Genomic DNA, 19,408 nt, shown 5'->3' with positions numbered 1-19,408 from the left:
AGTGAGCTTGTTAAATTCATTATTATCGTCTACATATGACAACTGACTTGAACCATTGCAATTTTCTTTGGGGAGGAATACATATAATTGTCTAAAGTACATGTAAAATTCGTGTCTTCCTTTTCCTATTTGTTACACAACTTCACACAGCTCCGAAGAATTACCTGCCTCTCCCTTAAGTTCAATGACAGATAAAGATTGTAACTTGCTTGCAACCCAGCTGGTAGGAGGTGCATCCTGGGAAATAAACCAACATGGGGATCAGATCCAAGTAGCACCATGCAGTTCTAACATCATGACTGAGTGAGAGACAGGAACAATAATAATCATCATACAATAATCTGATCTATCAAGAGTCACTGTGTGGATTCCCCCCTGTGCCATCGCTTAGCGAGTCTGCGTTTCCCGATCTATACTCCGAGACAATGTGATTGTTTCTGGCTGGCCCTGTGCTTGTATGTGTGCGTGCTTTAGAAAGCTCTACGGGGGAAGTGCATCACTCCCAATCTTCTCCGGATGATGGACAGGAACTACCCGACTTCCAGCTTTACAGACCCGCTGGCTTCACCAGCACAGACCGCAGCTTGGGCCTACGAGCGCAGCACCGCAAGCATCAAGCCTAGGTAAGAGGAGAAGGGGAGGGCGGCTCATCTTAAAAAGAAAATCCCGGTGATGTAAGGCCTAGCGCAACAAAATGTCGAGTTTTTTTAAGTTTGCGTGCCGTCTTATATAGGACACCGAGTTAAAAAATATCGTCTTTCGTGCAATCACTCACTGTACCGAGTTAGGCATCTGTTTGCAAATGGAAATGGTGGACTTTGGGGAAATCGCTGCGCTACATTGTGACACTTATTACAATGTTGAAACTTAATTGCCATTAAACAGAATGGAATATTTGTATTTAGATACGCTCACCATTGAAGTTCTGTGAATTGTGAAAATTATGAACTGTGCATTTGATCCGATCAAGAAGAATAAACATTAGTCTGTGTCTTTCATGTGTATACGAAGAGTAAGGTTTTTTTTTCCACAAGTTGACACAGCTTTTTTTCTTCATTTCAAAAACATTAGTTCTAACCTGAAACAGACAACGTGTCGCACACGAGAGTGTTTAGTACCGCACTGCTTATTGTCAGCAAATGGATACATAACATAATCAGATTTATTTAATTTGTTTCTGGGAACTTTGGCGGATTTGATTGTGTAGTTAACCACTGGACTGAGTGTATATATAAAAACTCGTCCATACCCAATAATATGATTACGTATTAGGAATTTTGTTTGTTGAAATAACTATTTTTACTAAATTAAGAGTAACACGTAGCAAAAGAGGTCCTCCGTGGAGGCGTGGCCTTGTTTGTCAACATAAAAGGCTGCATTGTTTGGAAATTAAAAAGTGCAGTACAGATCATACACATTGATTTTTATTATCTGCGATAACAGTGACCTTGCTTGTCCCGTTTTCTGAGAAGAGAATACCCTTGGTTTGCTATTTTAGGAAGAAACCCATTTGAAGTCAGTTAATGTTGTCATTTTTTGTTGTTGTTGATGTTGTTGTATCAGCTTTTAACGGAGCGGTGTCGTGCTATATTATTTCATGGCCCATTATGGAGAAGTCATGTAGACGTGCAGAATTAGAAAAAGGAGTTGCCCTGAAGAGATGGGGAAAAAACATGACACGATTTTGTTTTGCTCTTATTAAAGTGTCATCCACATATAGCAAACGTTTAAATATACCAGGGTACAGTGATAGGCTAAGCAATAGTATTAATGATGACAATGACTTTTGTGTTTGTTCCGAATTAACAAAAACTGAAAACGCTCTTAAACGCGCATCTTCACAGATTAAATCCACCGTATATTGTTTCACCTGGAAAATAAAAATAGTCGCATCATTCTGTTTTGAAGCTGCAGTCATGTGGGGAGTCCTATGGTTCTTCTCTGCCTGATTTGAAAAATTATGTTTGTAGCTAAAAATCGGACTCTCAAGATTTTACTACATTGTAACAAAGTAACTACAGCACTTTCACAAACCCCAGCTTTAGAAACAGTACGATCCTAAACTGTTTTCACATAAAGTGAAAATAAAATCTACAATAGCAGGCCTGTGTATATGAATTGTACTTGCCCAATATTTCCTGAACTGAATGCAGTCTGCAAACATTTCTGTATCATAATACAGACCACATTTTAATTAATTAGGCTATATCCTTTTGTTTCCTGATAAAAATCATGATTTGTATGCTCAATGTTAATGTGGAACATTTGAGTAAACATTCATTGTTCAGCTTGATATATCCAAACATTTCTGTGGAATGGAAGAGCAGTCAACAAGACTCATCTTGCAGACATGCTATAACCAGGTTGATATGTTTCAAGGGTTAAGTCTAACACAGGAGTAGCTAGAATCTCAAAGGTGCTGAATTGCAGAGGTAACTCAGTATAGTTAATCTAGTGAACATGTACCTGGAACAAAATGCAAAGAAATAAAGTCAAGTCCTTGTTGTGTCATGACTAGCAGGGTCTCACCAGCCCTGACACCAGCTGGGAAATAAGTAAATCAACATAAAAATGTAATAAATAGCATGACTACCTTTCTCACTTAAAGTGTCACAACACCAGACTGAAGTTCTGCAGCGGGGATTCTAATATTATTTCAGTAATTTTCAAAATCGAACGGAAATTTCACATCGGATTCCTTTTGGTTGAAATAAGGATTGCAAAGAGGGTCATGGGCTCTGATACAGTACATGAAGTACATCATTAGATGGATTTTATTTCAAAAACTGCATTAAAAGTGTTATGTATGTTCGCTGGGAAAAGGGAAGGGTAATTATGCTCACAGCTATTCTTCTCTATTGCTGGTTTTAAGTGCATAAGACTCTTAAAAAAAAAAGCAAAGATTATAGCTCAAATGTAAAATTTGGCGCCACCTCTGTGCTTTGTTCTGTACTCTGTGTCTACAGTAGGTTCAACACGTGCATGAGGGCTGTGTTTTCTTGTCTACTGATATTTGATCAGGTTCTTTAAAGCACTTTCCAGTATCTGCTCCGAGTCAGCACTGGGGGGGAAAAGAGAGAGAAGGAAAAGGTTTCAGCCCTGCTGTTTCCTGAATATGAATGTCAGTGCACATACTGTATCTGGAGGCAATCGCCACAATTTGTCTGCCTTTGTTTATAGGTTGTTTTCAGTGCACATCCTCCTTGACATGATAAGGTCACTTCAAATATGTCAGTGTGCTGGTTGTGAAGGGATTTAGGTCTTGTCAAATAGTGATACTGTGTACTCTGAGAGGAACTCTTGACCAAAGGCCTTTTTGGTCACATATTTACTGTTTAGCATGCTGGAGGAATTTCAGGGTTTTCCCTAATTTCAGGAACTGCAACAAACTTGGAAAGCTACATTTGCAGTGCACAGGGCATAGAAAAGCGATCGCAATGGCTTAATTACAAACGTGCAAGGATGAATTGTTAAAAGAGGGTGAGATACCACAGCTTTTCACGTAACAGAATGAATGAGTAAATGCTAGGTTCAGAAGAGGAAGGAATGTGTACAGTAAAAGTAAATATTTTATGTAAAAAAATAATTCAGAAGCACATCTGCTAAAACTGTATTTTTTGTGTAACAATATAACGTTGATGCACATTTGAAGATGTATCAAGTAAGGACGCGCCACAATTTTTGTTTGATTTTTTTACTGCTCACTGTTATTGTTCACTGGTTTAGGAATGTATAATGTAACTTCAGAGCCTTAGCATAGGTAAAGTGTGCTTGTGATTCCGAATTTCAGGAAAAGTATGCATTTTCTTGAAAGCAAAGCAGTGACGACAGTGATTACAGGTCCTGTTCATATCTTGAGTCACTGATCACATGAGCGAAAGAAAAATCTGAGCCTTTTCCCAAGCTTTAATATGATCATATTCAGTCAACCTTCAAATACAACATAAAATATCATTGAGTTATGGAGTGGTTCGTGACAACCTTACGAAATACACAAAACAGACACTCTTGTGATTTGCTTTTGCAAATTGTTTCAAGTGATGTAATTTTTCACTGGTGGATTGATCTAAGCAACAAAAGAATGTACCAAATTAATATCGCAAAGGAGACGCCTTATTCTTCTAGTGCTGCATGTGTTAGTGATGTGCAGACTAGATAGAATTAAAGGATATGATATTCTTTATTCTTCAAGACTGCACTGCACTTACAGAAGTGCACAAATAAGATAACTTTTATATTGGCATCAGTATATTTGATGGACTAGATTCTTAATGTTTCTGTGACAAGCAAACACTAGGCAAAACCCTCATTCACATTAATAAGCATCTCTTATTTCACTCTTTACAACATTATGTTTAAAATCATTTTGTTTGAAATGCACTTCAAACAATGTGATTCAGCAGTGTATCATGGATATAGATTCAGGAGAAGAGAGCTGTGGCCTAATGTTTAGTTAGCAAATGGAAAGGACCTAAAAAAGACTGAAATTGATTTAAGAAATGGTTTTATCTTGGAAGTTTTTGCCAGTACAATGAATATTGCACTGCTGCAACAGATGGAAAAATCCAGAAAACCGGTTGTTAGGAAGCTGATTAAAGTATTCTGTAATGATTTAAATTGTGAGAACATATCTGTTGTCTCGTTTGACTTCTGTCTTACTGTGAAAGGTGTTAACAATAATGGCCCATTTAGTATTTACTAACCAAAGTAAAGTTTGCTTTTATAAATGATTATTGTTGAAATGTTGATCAAATTCACAACAAACATGCTACAAGAGTATAAAATTGTGTCTGGAGCATTTTGAAGCCCATTTAATGGCTTGGAGAATTTAATTTGTACTGTGTACCGATAACAGTTAGGAATGATACTGGAAAAAAAATCCTAGAAAAGACACTGTTTTTTGTCTGATCCACAATCTTTTAATGGTTTATTTGCCTTGTGGCTATGATTATTAGACACTAATGGACTCAGCTGAAACGCTCTTTAAGGATATAGTTTATCTTCCAGAAATCGCAGTGAGTCAGTGTGTTTTGAAGTACTGATCTTTTTTTTACTGACTGGATGCCTACTTTGAGTTCACAGCCCATGTGTATTTACAGACAACAGCACTAGGTAAGTGTGAGCACAGGCCTCAGATGATGCACATGAAAACATTCACTAAATCAGTCATGTAACTGTTGGAAAAAATTCTAAAGTTTTTTTTTCATTATACAAATCCAGCTTTTGTTTTGTTTTCTAAAATGTGAATAATAAACAAGAATAGGACTTGGCTCGTCATGTGGTTTGTGTAATGTAATTGTTTTCAGAAAGACATGTTTCTACTGGTGCACAAAGCTTTCCTAGTATCCTTTACTTGCTGGATTAAATAAACATTTTATTGCCTTGTCTAAACCTTTTTTAGGTATTACATCTAAAAAACATTGGTGCTTTTAATGCCTCAGAACATGTGACCTTTTGGGAAATTGACTTCCTCTTCAGATTTAACAAATCTATATTAATATTAACTGGAACTTGGTCTGCTTAAGAAAAAAAAAACCTTTTCGGTTTCACATGAGTGCTGGGAACAGGTTGGTTCTTCAAAAATGCATATGATAAAGGTCACTTCTTGACCTCCCTAAAATGACAAAACAAAATCATAAGAGCCCTTAGTGTACTGGGACTTAAATAGTTGTACTTTGTTTTTTATCTGCCCAAGTTCAGTTGTTTATAATACAACATAACAGAACCATACTCATAACGTTATGTATCATACAATATCTTGAATTCATTTGTTTTTTTGAAGGTATCTTTCTGCACATTGGATACTATGTTGTAACTCTAGTGGTACTGCTGATGTTACCTTTTCTACAAAAGAAATATGTGGATGTTTGCTTTCTGTAGATAGGCTACATCTGTTGTGTTAAAGCTTACGAAAAAGATTATAAACACCTAATCTCTTTTGTAAAACAAATCCTTCTGTATTTGTCAACAAATGGTAGAGTAAAATGCAAAACCACTGCCCTCTTGTTACTGAAAATTAAGAGGATGGAGTTTTCCTCAGCTTGCTTTTTAATGTGCATCTCTTAAGATTCTTCATGATGCACTGTATATCTGTTGGCCAAAAGGCAGTGCAAGTGAGATTCTTCTCAGCTGTGACCTTCATTAGAGTGTAATACTTAAGAATCAAATAGATCTTTATATAAACATAAATGGAGAAACATTTTAATGCTAATCTCTTCTACTTTGGCCTGTAATTAGGTCTGAACTGAGATGTATGTTTTGGATTTATTTTCCCTGCCAAGGAAAGGATTTCTGGTGTTTAAGACAGACTGGCCAACAACATAGAAACGATTACACTTCATGGCCTGTGGTTGTTTTCTGTACTCAAAAATGCTCCGTCATTTAAATGTGAATAAGTGATACATTTCCAGACATATATTACATTCTCCAAATAATGTTGTAGCAGTTATGTTGTAGCGGTTGTGATTGTGTCAAAATGTACTCAATACCGTTTGATGGGAAGGACCTCTTGTATGTAATTTATAAAAGTCACAGGGTCACTTTTAATGGAAGATATAAACTGCTGGACTAATAGGAACTAACAAGAGCATTGAACTTGCTCTCTAGTGTATGTTTCCAAACAAGAGTTAACATGTTGTGCGATGTATTCTTTCAAATAGGATTTGGAAACATCTGTGAAAGAGAGGTTCAGGTGAAAGAATGATGTATTCAAGTTATGAATCAAGGCCTATAATCAGACAAAATAGCTAAGTTCCTCAACCTGTATTTATGAGCAGTGTGAGATCTGGTTTGAGAAGGATCACGTAACTCCAGATCGATCTAATTAAATGTTCTTAGGTTTATTGCTGATAATTGCAAGGGATGGGCTACGTACAGACGCAGTACCCAGTGAAAACAGGAACAGTATGGTAAGAAATGTGTCAGACCCGGAATAATAGATGATTTAATTAAAGTGGCCTGCCTTTTACTGAATGTCAGAACACGGGATTATCTGTAATGTATTTATAAGGTTTATTGATCACTTAAGTTCACCATTCCATGGTTTAAAGCATCAATTTTTCTATATATACTTTAGTAAAACATTTCTAGGATACTACAGCTGGCTTACAGGTTAACTGCAATTTTGCAGTCGTGCAAATGAAAGCACCCTTGGAGAATTCAGCTTTGACAGCATATCTGTTGTGTTTTATTAAATGTGCACTCTCAGTGCCTGAGGTAAAGCTCTGTTGACTGTTATCTTCCGAGGTTATGCCTTTCTGACTTCGTATTGTTGTTCACTGTGCAGTTTGAGCTATGGAGCTACGCATCCTGAAACAGAGCTTCTCCACAGACAGTCCTATGCTGCTTCCCATCAGCTCCCTTCATATGCTGCTGCACATCATGCCACAGGTGAGAGAGGTCAAAGCAGTAGTCCCGCAAGGCCTTGATCCTCCAGGTTTCGGAAGACAACTTCAGTCACTATGGAATTTAAAATTGCAGAATTTAAATCAGCCGATGTCATGTTACATTTTTGATGCACTTCTAAAACCACGTTTAGTGTTTTGTGTACAGTTTTGGTCACCTTCCTACAAAAAAAAGCTTCTGCTTCTCTGGAATCTGTTTATAGAAATGTGGCCAGGTATATTTCTTGCCCTAAAGGACTGAACTACACAGACAATAAAAAGTTGTTTTGTTCTAGTCTTGAACAAATTAAATAAGCAGGGCTGATTCAACTTTTCAGAACCCTCAAAAGTATTGACAAAGTCAAAATAATGAACTTAAGAATCCATGAAACATGAACCAGGGGACACAAGTGGAAACTGGAAAAGCATTTAAATATGAGAATAGGAGGCACTTATTATGCAAGAAGTTGTTAGCATTTAGAGCAAGCTTAACCTGCAGTGTTGCTGCATCTGGTACTCCGACTTCCTTCAGGAAATGACTGGAGGACTTCCTCAGATCGTTTAGCCATTAGCAAGTAAGCAAGCAAGCAAGCTAAATGCCCACCCCTCACTTGTATCTTCTCTCATGGTCTTATGCCTACACCTGCATGTTGTTGGGATTTGTTTTTTCCCCTAGGACTGTCGGGAATATTTGACACAGGTTTGCACACTGCTGGCAGTAACACTACTGAAACATCAGTCATGAATTTCCTCTCTGCTATCGAGTCCCGGAACCAACAGGCTGGACCAGCGGCAGCCGCCCTGCTCCCACAGTTCAGGACTCCATCCTGGCAGACAGGTACAGCTGGGACCTCCTGCATGTTGTCAGAGCGAAGTGTTTGGCTGGAACATCTCAGGTGTTCTGAGGGTTCTGCGGTCAGAGAGGAATTGCCAGGTGTTCCCTGAAAATGTTCCTGAGTTTCCTTAATTCCTTCAGTGCTGCCTTTGTGGCTCATTAATCGTGAACATAGGGACACGCATGATTGGCATACTTTAAGTGTCACGATCATTGATGTTTTTTTCTTTCCTCCGTTAGGCATGCATTCATCGGCGGCTACAGAGCTGTTTGTTACCGGAGCAATACCAGCTTCAGGAACGTTCCCCCCAACATCAGCTCTCTCTGCCTATCAGCATCCCAACACGTTCACCACAAGGAACTTTGCCACTACTCCATCTCTGACACTTCAGGATGCAGCTTTTAGCCCCTCGACTAATGGCCTGTTGTCCCCCCACGATCCTTTGCTGCAGATCAAGTCAACCCAGGGCACTGTCCCGACTGCTTTGGCATTTGACCGCATTGGGAGCACTGTATTGAGTACCAGCCTCCCACCACAGTCCTCAACATATCGTTCAGCCCAAGAATCGGCCCCTCATCTTTTGCAACCTCAGTTCAGTTTGCTACCTTCGTCCTTGGGAGGAGCACAGCAGGCGACTCAACCTTACAGCACATCGGTCTTCACAGGTTCAGCCACCTCCATCGAAAGAGCACTTCAGCGGGAATGTAGTGTTATCAAGCACCATCAGAGGCCTTCTAGTACCCAGTCAGTTCAGGCACAGTTGTCCAGCACTCAGCATTCTTTGCAAGGTTACCTAACCAGTGGAAGCGAAGTCGCTTTCCAGGATCCGTCAAGGCAATCAGCCATGCCCTGCAGCCCAATCGGAGACACTACTCAGGTGAGCAATGGAGGACCACAGCAAAAGACATCTCAAGCCACACTGGAGCAAACTCAGGCATATCCATCATCCATCCCTTCCCCGGGATTTTCATCTGCATCCAACACAAAAGCAAAAGACTGTTCTACAAAGCACACCCAGCCCTCCTCAAAGACCTCTAAATCCCAAAGTGTATCTCCTGATGTTCAGCCTCAGAGTTACCCCTCCCCTGTGCAGAAACAGAGTACAGTAATAGCCAGCCAGCCACAGGTCTACACCTCTGCACAGCTGCCTAGCTTAATGTCTGTAAGCCAGTCGCAAAACTACGTGACTTCACAGGCCATGTCCAGTAGCATCAGCCACTCACAGGTTTATTCTTCCAGTCAGTCAGAGAAGTTGCCTTCTTTATATAAAACTCTTACTTCTTTCTCTGGCCAATCAGAAAACCTGACTTCTGCGAGTCAGACGCTTAGTTACTCTTCCAGTCAGCAGCAGGTGTTGTCTACAGTTGGACATAATGAAGAATACGTGGTTCAGGCACAGGATCTGTGCTCGGTTAACCCATCTCAAAGCTATTCTTCCAGCCACTCTCAGGGTATGCCTACTGTGAGCTATTCTGCACAGTCCCAGGGTCTTTCGTCCGTTAGCCCCTCACAGAGCTATGCTTCAGGACAATCACTTACTCTGACCTCACAGTCCCTCTCCTTCTCTTCCACTCGTGCCCAAAATTTGCCAGCCTCGAGCCCTACCCAGAACTATATGCTAATGCATTCTTCGCCCAGCAGCCAGACAAAAAACGGATCACCGCCACAATCTCAGAAGTACCTGCCTCCAGTCCAGTCGCCTAGTTTTACATCCTCCTCCCATTCCCAGGCCTTACCGAACAACAGACCATCAGCTGACCTAAAGCCATCCTATGGTAAAAGAAAATCGGACTCAAATTTGTTTGTCCCCTCTAAGCAGGAAGAAGATGAATTTCCCATTCAGGACCTGCAGGCTTTGCAGCAGGCCTCTCTTGAGGCTTCAGCCCAGACACTTGCAGAAAGCGCAATAGGAGAGCAAACTACACCATATATTGTCTCAAAGACAGATGACCGGTACAATTCACAGAGTGTAATCCGGAGTAATTCACGGCCTGAAGATCAGATGGTTGGCCTTACACTTCAGGAATCTAAAAAAGGAGATAGGATGACTTCAATGAGCCACCATGGGCAACATATTGTAGGTGCCAACAATCGAGTAAGTCAAGACATTAAGAAAAATTCAAATTTAACACAACCGGCACACATTAACATAAGTACTGAAGATTTAAAGCAGCACTCATTGTTGCATAAGGTACCAGAATCCAGATCACAGAACCATCAGGCACAAGTTATCAGTGCTCAGCAACAACAACAGGGTCAGAATCATGCCACACGACAAGCCCAACACATACGTTTGCCAAGTGCTCAGGTGCTTCTGGAGCCCTCCCGAGATTTGCAGATGATTTTTCTCCAACAGTCTTTACTGCACTCGGGCATTGATCCTTCTAAGATATCATCCCAGATGCAGCAGATTCCAGCCCAATATCTACAGATGGATGATCAGATTATTAACTCCAACGGTGGGCCAAATCAGTCACACCAGATTCTTTCTCCCAGCTCAGAGGTCTTGAAGATGGATGTTACAGAGTCTTCAAAATCGCTACAGCAGCATTTGTCTCCAAAAGATAATTATAGCCAACCAAGTCAGCATGAATCTAAGCACCACTTTGCTCTCAGTTCCATCTGTTTTCCCGATTCAATGTTGCTGGCAGATGAGAGGAACATCCTTTCCAACGTGGACGATATTTTAGCTGCCACTGCTGCAGCATGTGGGGTTACTCCTCAGGATTTTGTCAAACCAAACTCCTCAGAAGGTGAAATCCCTTCGCTTGCAAGCCCAGCTGACTCAAAGACTCCTTTCCAGGTTGTCGAGGCAAGGCATGTTTCTCCCAGTTTCACCTCCCAGCATTCTGGTGTTGCCAACCCACAGAATATGAGCATGGCTCTAAATGGTGGGCAGTTAAATATGGGTATGCACTCAGTGTCAGCGGTGCAGCCCAAGGCTTCAGGCCTTGAGCACCAGGGGCTGCAAGATTCAAACATACAGCCTGGGTTGACCGCTCCATCAGCTAACTCTAGGCACGAGGTTGTTGATAGGAATGTGTCATCTGTACAAAAGTCAAGAGGCACGAACCACGAGTCAGAAGAGGAAAATGAGGATATGCCCGACGATGAGGCTCTGAACCATAACGATCCTGACTTCATTCCCAGTGGCAGGAGCATAAGCGATGAAAGTGCTGCATCAGAAAATGAATTTAATTTAGCCAATGAGGAGTATGACCCTACTGGGCTCCTGAACAAGGCAAAATCACAGATGGAGCAAAGGGGCAAAGCTCAGGTACAGCCTCGAGGGCGAATGAACAGCAAGAATGATGAGACGATACTGGAGTTTTCTCCCGACGGGCTTCCAAAGAAAAAAAACAAGACTAAGGGGTCAGGGAAGCCGACCGCAGAGGATGAAAACGGCAACGCGAAGCCGATGAAACGAAGCGGCCAGGGCAAGCGACAGAACTCCAGGGGAAGCGACACCAATTCGCCTTCCACCTCTGACAGCTGCTACGACAGCTACCAGCACCAGGAGAGAATACGACAAAAAATTCGGGAGGTTGAGGAAAAGCAGCCAGAGGTCAAAACTGGATTCATAGGTTCATTTTTAGACTTTTTAAAATCGGGACCTAAGCAGCAGTTTTCGTCTCCTCCGATACGAATGCCCAATCGCACAAGAAAGCCGCCTGTGGCTTCCATACGGCCCCCTTATCCTCTTCCCTTGCCTGTGAAGCCTCAGCCTCCAGCAACACCGTTGATTTCTCCAGACCCTGATAGCATAAGTCCTTCCAAGAGACTTGATGATGAGCTCAAGAAGAACTTGGAAACACTGCCGTCGTTTTCCTCTGACGAAGATGACTCTGTTGGAAAGAACCAGGACCTTCAGAAGAGCATATCCTCTGCGCTCTCTGCATTGGATGAGCCCTCTGAAAAAAAGATCAAGTCAGGTAACTAAGACTAGATCCATCATTGGCGAAATTAAGCAAGCAAAGGGGACTCCTTCATCTCTTTTAGTGGAATGCACTTCCATCCTCTTAATAATTAGAAACTAAGTATTAAAACTGCTCCCATCATACAGATTTTAAAAATTTAATTTGTAGTGTATATTTCTCTGGTGTGTGTGGTAACTTCTTGTTCATTTGGATCTGAATAAAAATAACACTCTCTGTAAATGCTCACGCACTTTTCTTATTGTAAATCGACAGAAGCTGCAGAGACGAATCTTCTAGGTGCTGTAATAAAGCAAGAACAATCTCCAAGTATGCCTTCCTCCGTCTTCAAGTCCCAGGAACCTCCAGCTGCCGCAACTGAATCGCCAACACAAGATGAGCTTCAGGACGTTCCCTCTGACCAGCTAGCGGTCAAACTGACATCGGTGGCTATTGAGGGCTTGACGGACGAAGATCAGTCAGACAGCGGAGGGGAGGGAATGTACAGGGAGCGAGATGAATTTGTTGTGAAGATTGAGGATATCGAATGCCTAAAGGTACTGTACATGCAGCTTGTGATTGCTGTAATGGCAACTGCTTTTCACGGCGCTTTAAGAACTTAAAGCTGTCAGTGAATGGACGGTCATATTTCTGTCCCCCAGTGATTCCTGATCTGATTCATTTTTTGTATATGTAACCATATTTTTCACATGGCATAGTTTTCCCCACAAGAAGAGATGTCTCTCACTGGGCAGTCTGAAAATACTTGTGTATTCGTTTCAACATGAATTCCGGAAAGAGTTCTGTTGAATTATGGTCATTTTTGTGAGGAAGTCTGTGCCCCAAGAGAGACATGTCTTAAAAATGCACTTCTTCGCCCAATTGCTTTCTACCACTTTTTCAGCAGAAGTTGTATTTTTAAGCTTCATAGAAAAAAAGGAAATATGTAAGCAGAATGATGAGTGAGTTTGTGACTTAAAATCCCAGATGCGTATATATAGTTACAGCTTCGAGTGAAAGCTTACACATTGATTTTTGATTGATAGATGATTTTATCCAGTTTTTGTGCTTTATTAAAAATTCGACATTAGTAGCAGGTTTTTGTTGACTGTGTGGTAACAGTTTTACTATCAGAAAAACAGTCTACTTTGCCCCCTTCAAAACAGATAATTTAGACGTTTTTTTAAACACGTGTGTCTTTCACTCTGATTACAATAATTTAATTTACAGGAACACTATCAAGTCCTTCATTAGGATTTATCTGAATTGGAAAAATCCTTTATTTCTTTGTTAAATGTTGTCAATTTGCATTAAACAGGAGATGTAAATCTTATTGTTTACTTGTCACCGCTTGCTGTGGGAGGGTTCAGGGAATTCTCTTCAGAATTAATCCAAACTCCTTGAAATGTATACATGTTTATGAATGAGTCAGTGTAGCAAGAAATAAGGAAATAAAACGTCTGCTAACACTTCTTGCCACATAATCTGCTTTAATGTTGGTCAGACGTAGGCTTTCCACTCCCTGGGGAATTCCATGACCAGAAGTTTCGACGGAATCACTTGGATTCTCTGGAATCCATAAACATTTTTGAAAACTAAATTGTTTTGCAACTATATAACCTAAACAATGTTATATTAAAAAAACACAATATAATATATTAGTAATGCATAGTATTTTAACTGATTTGATTGCAGATAACAGACCCTGCATAAAGCCGAGTCCACAGAATTCCTCAGGGTGCCATTTTCCGTGTCCTCTTAAAATAGGGAGACTGTTTACCTTTTTCTTCTATCTAACAGATAACACTAAGAGCAGGAAGGGAGCCACCAGCCATTTGGAAGGTGCAAAAGGCGTTGCTGCAGAAATTTGTACCTGAACTGAGAGACGGAAACCGAGTTTTTTCAGCCACCAATAGTGTAAGTGTGGTGTGTTATCGGCACATCAGGAGCCAGTGAATTCTTTACAAACGTGTAACAGTTCATCATGGTAAAGATGATCCTGACTCTGAACCAAATGAAGAGCTCCCCATTCTCACACTGCCTTGTTATTAAGGTGTATTATATGTTGAGAATTTCAGAAGGCAGTTACCTAATTCTGTTTTTTTTCCCCTTTCCGCAGTATCTTGGGTACTTTGGAGATGCAAAAACCAAGTATAGGAGAGTGTACGTGAAGTTTATTGACACTGTGAATAAGAGAGAGTACGTCAGGGTCTGCAACAGGAAGCCAAGGTGCAAACCAATGCATTCAGTGAGGTATGAAAGTCAAAGAGAACATTGTGTCCGCCATGCTTGCCTGCTCTTATTTTAATCACCCATAGCTTGTAGCTGGAAGATGAAAGATGTAAGATTTGATGTCATTCACAACCCTGACAGGTGTTAAGCCCCACCAGCCTTTGGTAATGCCCATGTGTCATTTAGGAGCAGGTGGGATTTTCAGTGGGTGGATTATCCTCAATCCTGAAATGGACTTTCGATTGGATATTTTAAATCCTCAAACTGCCAGCATTAACAAATCTGGCACATCCACTGTAAAACAAGCTGTTCTGTCCCTCCTGCCCCAAGTCTTTTTTTCTTTGTTTGTTTTAAATTAATCTAAAAGAACGATGCACCAGTGCCTCAGATGATATTGTTCTATCTTGGGTAATGAGCACACCTTTTTTCTTCCCTGCTGCTCTTCTCAGGGGCGGCCAGTCCAAATCGGTGCTCAGCAGCAGATCGGTTTCTGCCCCGGCCTCCGATCAAGCGGCCCCCAAGCCCACCTCGAGCAAAGGCTCCGCGGCCAAGCCCAAGGCAAAACAGCCGAAGGTCAAGGCGGAGCCGCCACCCAAAAAGCGGAAAAAATGGAAAGAGGAGTTTTCCTCATCCCCCTCCGAGTCTTCTCCTGAAGCCGTCAGCGAAGACGACGGTGAGTCATCACAGTGCTGCTTCTCCCACCAGCTTCGCTCAGCTCTTCTCCTTCTGTTTTTTTTTAGCGCTGAATCCTGAGGGTTTCCGGGATCCTCTGGATTTTTCTTTTCTTCCTGCTTTAATAAAGAAATCCTTGTTAGTTTTTTTTTGTCAAGTGTACGTGTCTTTTTTTTGTGGTCTCTGTGATGAATATGGACTGCTCAATTCAGTAAGGCCTTTAATTCTGGAAGAAAAGAGTTCCCATTACACATTTTCTTAAGTGTTAAAGTGAAAGGACTGTTGTGTCAGGGCATAAGCGCCAAGTAAAAGAGAATTTATCTAATCTTGAAGGCTCTGAATTTACTGCCTCTCCCCAGCTGCTTTTAATGTTGGAAACAATGTCTCCTGATATTTGTATTTCAGAGTTTACTCCTCCAGTTCCCTTCGCTACTCGTTTTTTGAACACCAGGACCATGAAAGAGACTTTCAAAAGCTATGTGGAGCTGTTAATCAGTGTCGCGCTGGACGCTGATATGATGGAAGCACTGGAAAAAGAGAGCGGTGAGCACCGATTATGAGAGAGCGTGACATTTGTTTTAAGTTCTCAGACTTGGAAGGTTTATTCAAAACTAAATCTGCTTGTAATGTCCAAGATGTACAAAGAAAACTGAAACTTTTGAACTTGTAGTTTTGTAAGGAAAGTAATTTCTTTGGGTTAGAAATATTTAACGTATCTTAATTTTATGTTACCTTGCAAGTCCAGTTTGTGTGATGGGGAAAACATTAATGAATGACTTTGGATTAATAATGTCAAGTGTCTGGCAGAAAATACATCTCTGTGGAATGACATTGAACCAGTGGACATTTCCATAAAGTTACTTTCAGACTATCTGACTTATTTTTCTCTGAATGTTCTTCAGATGAACTGCTTCTTCCACACATGAAAAGAGTTGATGGTATGATCACTGATAACAGAAGGAGACTGCTTCCCAAACTTCGAGTTGGACAGCTGTTCAAGGTATTGAATTTTGAAATTCGGAAAACTCCGGAGTGGACTGGAGTTGAACATTCGTTTTCTGCCATTTCATAAGCCTTTAGCATACATCCAGAGGTCTGCCCTTTGAATTTACTATTGCATATTTTCTATTGTAATTTCTAGTTAGGTTTTAAATATTCTATACTGTCTAGCACACTGTAGACAAACCTAAAAAGATACATTTATTCCAAATTAGGATGCCAAACATGGATAACTTTGTGCTCTTGTGCTGTTTCTCTTTCAGAATGCATTGGACAGCTTTCCAGAATTATCAGTAGTAACGGACATGAAAAAGGATGGAGAAACTTCTTCTTTAAAAGTCCGATTAAGTGGGAAAGCTTACAACAAGAAAACTCTGAGGCCAACCAAAACCTCCAGCAAATTACCACTAGTAAGTCATGTACAGTTTACTAAAGTAAGTTATAAACACTTCATTTCAAGTTTATAAAATAACCTTATAGAAGCTTGGAAATATTTTCAGAACAATTTTCAGAAACTGAGAGTTAAATAAAATTTCCTCTAATTCTTGTTTCCTGAAAACCAGATATATACTGGTAACATACCTTAGTTATATTATGTGTCCGTGAAATCCAAATGTTTTAGGAAAGCGTTTAGTTTTTATATAGCTTTCACAGGCTAGCTTCTTTTCCAGAAACATCTACAATTCAACCAATGTTGAAGGGACTGCAAATGTCTGATTGTCACTAAACATAAAATGTATTTTAGGTCAGGGTGTAATTTAAAAGATAAAAGCTGTAAAAAGATTGCAAAAGGGCAAGAATTTCAACACGTGACACATTAAAAGCTAATTTTCATCAAATCTATGCTGCACCGTGTAATGTTGTGACCAGCTTTTGTCTTGATATGTAAGAGAGAACAAAGAAAAAATAAAATTGACCACTAGGTGGTGTCTATGATAAGCAATGAAACCCCTGTTTTTAATTTGTTTTCCTACCAGTGAAAATGACAAATTGCCCAAGCACCGCTTACTGTAATTTAGCGTTTAATTACGCTAAATTATGTTTGTATTCTACACAATACTTGAGGGATGATTTTTATGTGTTTACAACTTAATTTCTTGGCCTTAATATTTTTTCCCTTAACATGCCAGCTTTTTCCTAGCCTAGGGAACAACAATTGCAAAAACAGTGCTCACTTTGGAGTAGTTTTCACCGCAGTGCATACAGAGCAGGATTCCGAAAGTAGTTTTTCTGAAGATCTTAGTAGGCACCAATAACCTCTCTATAAAATATTTCTTCAACCTGTTTTATAGGAATATACTGTGGACAAGGAAAAAACCCACTGGTTTTCATTATACCATTCACTCCAACATTACAAATATCACACGTACCTTATGTGTAAAGATGAGGTAAGTATAGTGTTCTTTTTCCTTGAGGTATTTGCCCAGAAGAAAAACTGGAAAGATTTTTTTTAACTCTTTTTAGACAACACTTCATATTCATATCAAAGGTTTTTTTCCTTGCCACTTTTATGCTATGTGGAATTCTAGGATAAATCTGCTGCAAACACTGCTGTGCTTCAGTGTCTTTGTTTTCCCTGGAGGTAATTGGAATTTTAAACATTTTAGATATTTGCATGTATTTTATGTTGATGTTTCTATTCTCTTTACAAAAGCATGGACACGTAACCCCAAAATGTCATATTTTCCATGTCCTCCTTGGATAAAATGATCTTCTAATTTATAGCATTTAGTCTATAAAAGTTCATGACAATTACAAACACTGGGTGTACTCTTGCAATGTTAGTGGAGTTTTGTTAATCGCAGCAGTGATTATTAGCTTTAGGGATAAGGCTGTGAGCATATACCTTTTTTTAAAAGGGTACAATTTTGCACATTCTGGAAAGGTATGTTCTGAGCAGTTGACCAGTGTACTGTAGTTCTATCTTCCTTTTGCCTTTTTTGAAAGCGAGTCAAATCTATTGCACGTTTCTTTCCCCAGATTGCAGCGCTTCAGAAACAGAGCGAGGAGGATCTGGGGCAGGAGGAGACTGTACAGCTCTGTATGAAAAATGCCAGATGGGTAGAAAGTCTCTTTGATAAGTTTGGTGAACTTCTGACACAAGTACAGCAGACCTGTTTATAGCAGGACGGGGTGGGGGTGGGTAGAAGAAAACTTGGTTGTTCTTTCGAAGTCACGTTCTTAAATAAACACTTGTGAAGCACTAATGATGTACAATACAGATATAATGAAATGTAATGTTGGCATTCTGCAATGCCAGGCAAGCTCTTATAAGTGGGCATTTTCGCTTCAATAATGGATATGCTGCACATGGTGCTGAAGAACAGAGTTTGCCGTTGCTCTGTTTAATATGAGAAGTCATGTATTTTATGCTGGCCAACATTTTTGAAAAAATAAATTTTCTACTTTGTAATCCTTTTTCGGTAACATGCTTTTTTTGTAGGACATGTGTGACAGATCAAGTGGCAAAACAAGCCCTAGGTATGAACCGATTTACTAGCATAGGAATCAAAACACTTTAAATCAGAAAAGAGTAAACGCTTTAATATTTTTTTGCCTCTAGACAGTCATTAAGAAATAATTATAAAATGGTGGGGGTAATTATATACAGTATAAATATATATTAAAACATCCATTTCTATAATGGAGCGCCAAATTTATATAGAATATTGTAAATTTTGTAAAGAGAGCCAGTGTGTCATTACATTCTTTTAAAGAAAGAAATTGACATAATATAGAAAACAACTTTTTTGCTTTAAAGACTCCTTTTATTATAACAATGGTTATAAGTCTGAACACGGAGTTGGTGCAATCCTAATACTGCTTTTTGTGACATATTTTATTGTAATGAAATGCAATGACCTTAACTATTTTCTCTGTTTGAATAAAAGCGAAAAGAATTTGCCTTTATACTGTTTTCTTTACAAATGTACATTTTATCTCACTAATAGTTGTATTTTTCACAGAAGAAAATATTGTGGTTGAATTTGTTTCATGTATCTTTGTAATACACTTTTCATGGATTCAAGAAAAAAATCCCTATACATTTATATGTTGATTACATATTGTATACTATATATCTTGAGGTAATCTCCTTTCTTTGTTAATACAAGTTTGCTTCAATGTTAACCAGAATATGCATACAGTATTTGACTAGTTTTGCTTTTCAAGTGTAGCTGTGTTACACACTGCAATTATTTTCTGATACATGAAAATAAATTTCCTACTAAACGAGGACACTGAGGTTGTGGTTGTTTGTCCAGATCCTCTCAGTAGTATTTGAAGGTATTGGACTTTGTCAGCTTCATCGCATTCTAGATGACTTATCCTGCTGGTCCCATGTGATACAGGAGCCCTGTCTTGCGCTGTGGAG

General features: G+C 39.7%; 1 protein-coding gene across 2 annotated transcripts; it reads left to right on the top strand.

Annotated features, from left to right (window-relative positions):
- Positions 1–229: 229 nt before the first annotated feature.
- Positions 230–19,270, top strand: qser1 (glutamine and serine rich 1). 2 transcript variants are annotated; one of them, XM_088611092.1, is made up of 13 exons: positions 230–623; positions 7,286–7,389; positions 8,059–8,220; positions 8,458–12,150; positions 12,409–12,689; positions 13,933–14,049; positions 14,252–14,385; positions 14,814–15,037; positions 15,442–15,579; positions 15,939–16,036; positions 16,299–16,445; positions 17,328–17,423; positions 18,016–19,270. In XM_088611092.1, the coding sequence occupies exons 1-13, from the start codon at positions 517–519 to the stop codon at positions 18,157–18,159; spliced, it is 5,445 nt and encodes a 1,814-aa protein (XP_088467218.1). In that variant the 5' UTR covers positions 230–516; the 3' UTR covers positions 18,160–19,270. The 2 variants fall into 2 exon arrangements, with proteins under 2 accessions (XP_088467218.1, XP_088467217.1); XM_088611091.1 differs by having other exon boundaries at positions 16,299–16,469.
- The last annotated feature ends 138 nt before the right edge of the window (positions 19,271–19,408 follow it).

Source organism: Lepisosteus platostomus, chromosome 18, assembly GCF_059453375.1.
Source record: "Lepisosteus platostomus isolate fLepPlt1 chromosome 18, fLepPlt1.hap1, whole genome shotgun sequence".
Taxonomy (NCBI): Eukaryota; Metazoa; Chordata; class Actinopteri; order Semionotiformes; family Lepisosteidae; genus Lepisosteus; species Lepisosteus platostomus.
Note: the sequence above shows the minus strand (reverse complement) of the source record. Positions and strands in the feature narration are given on the sequence as shown.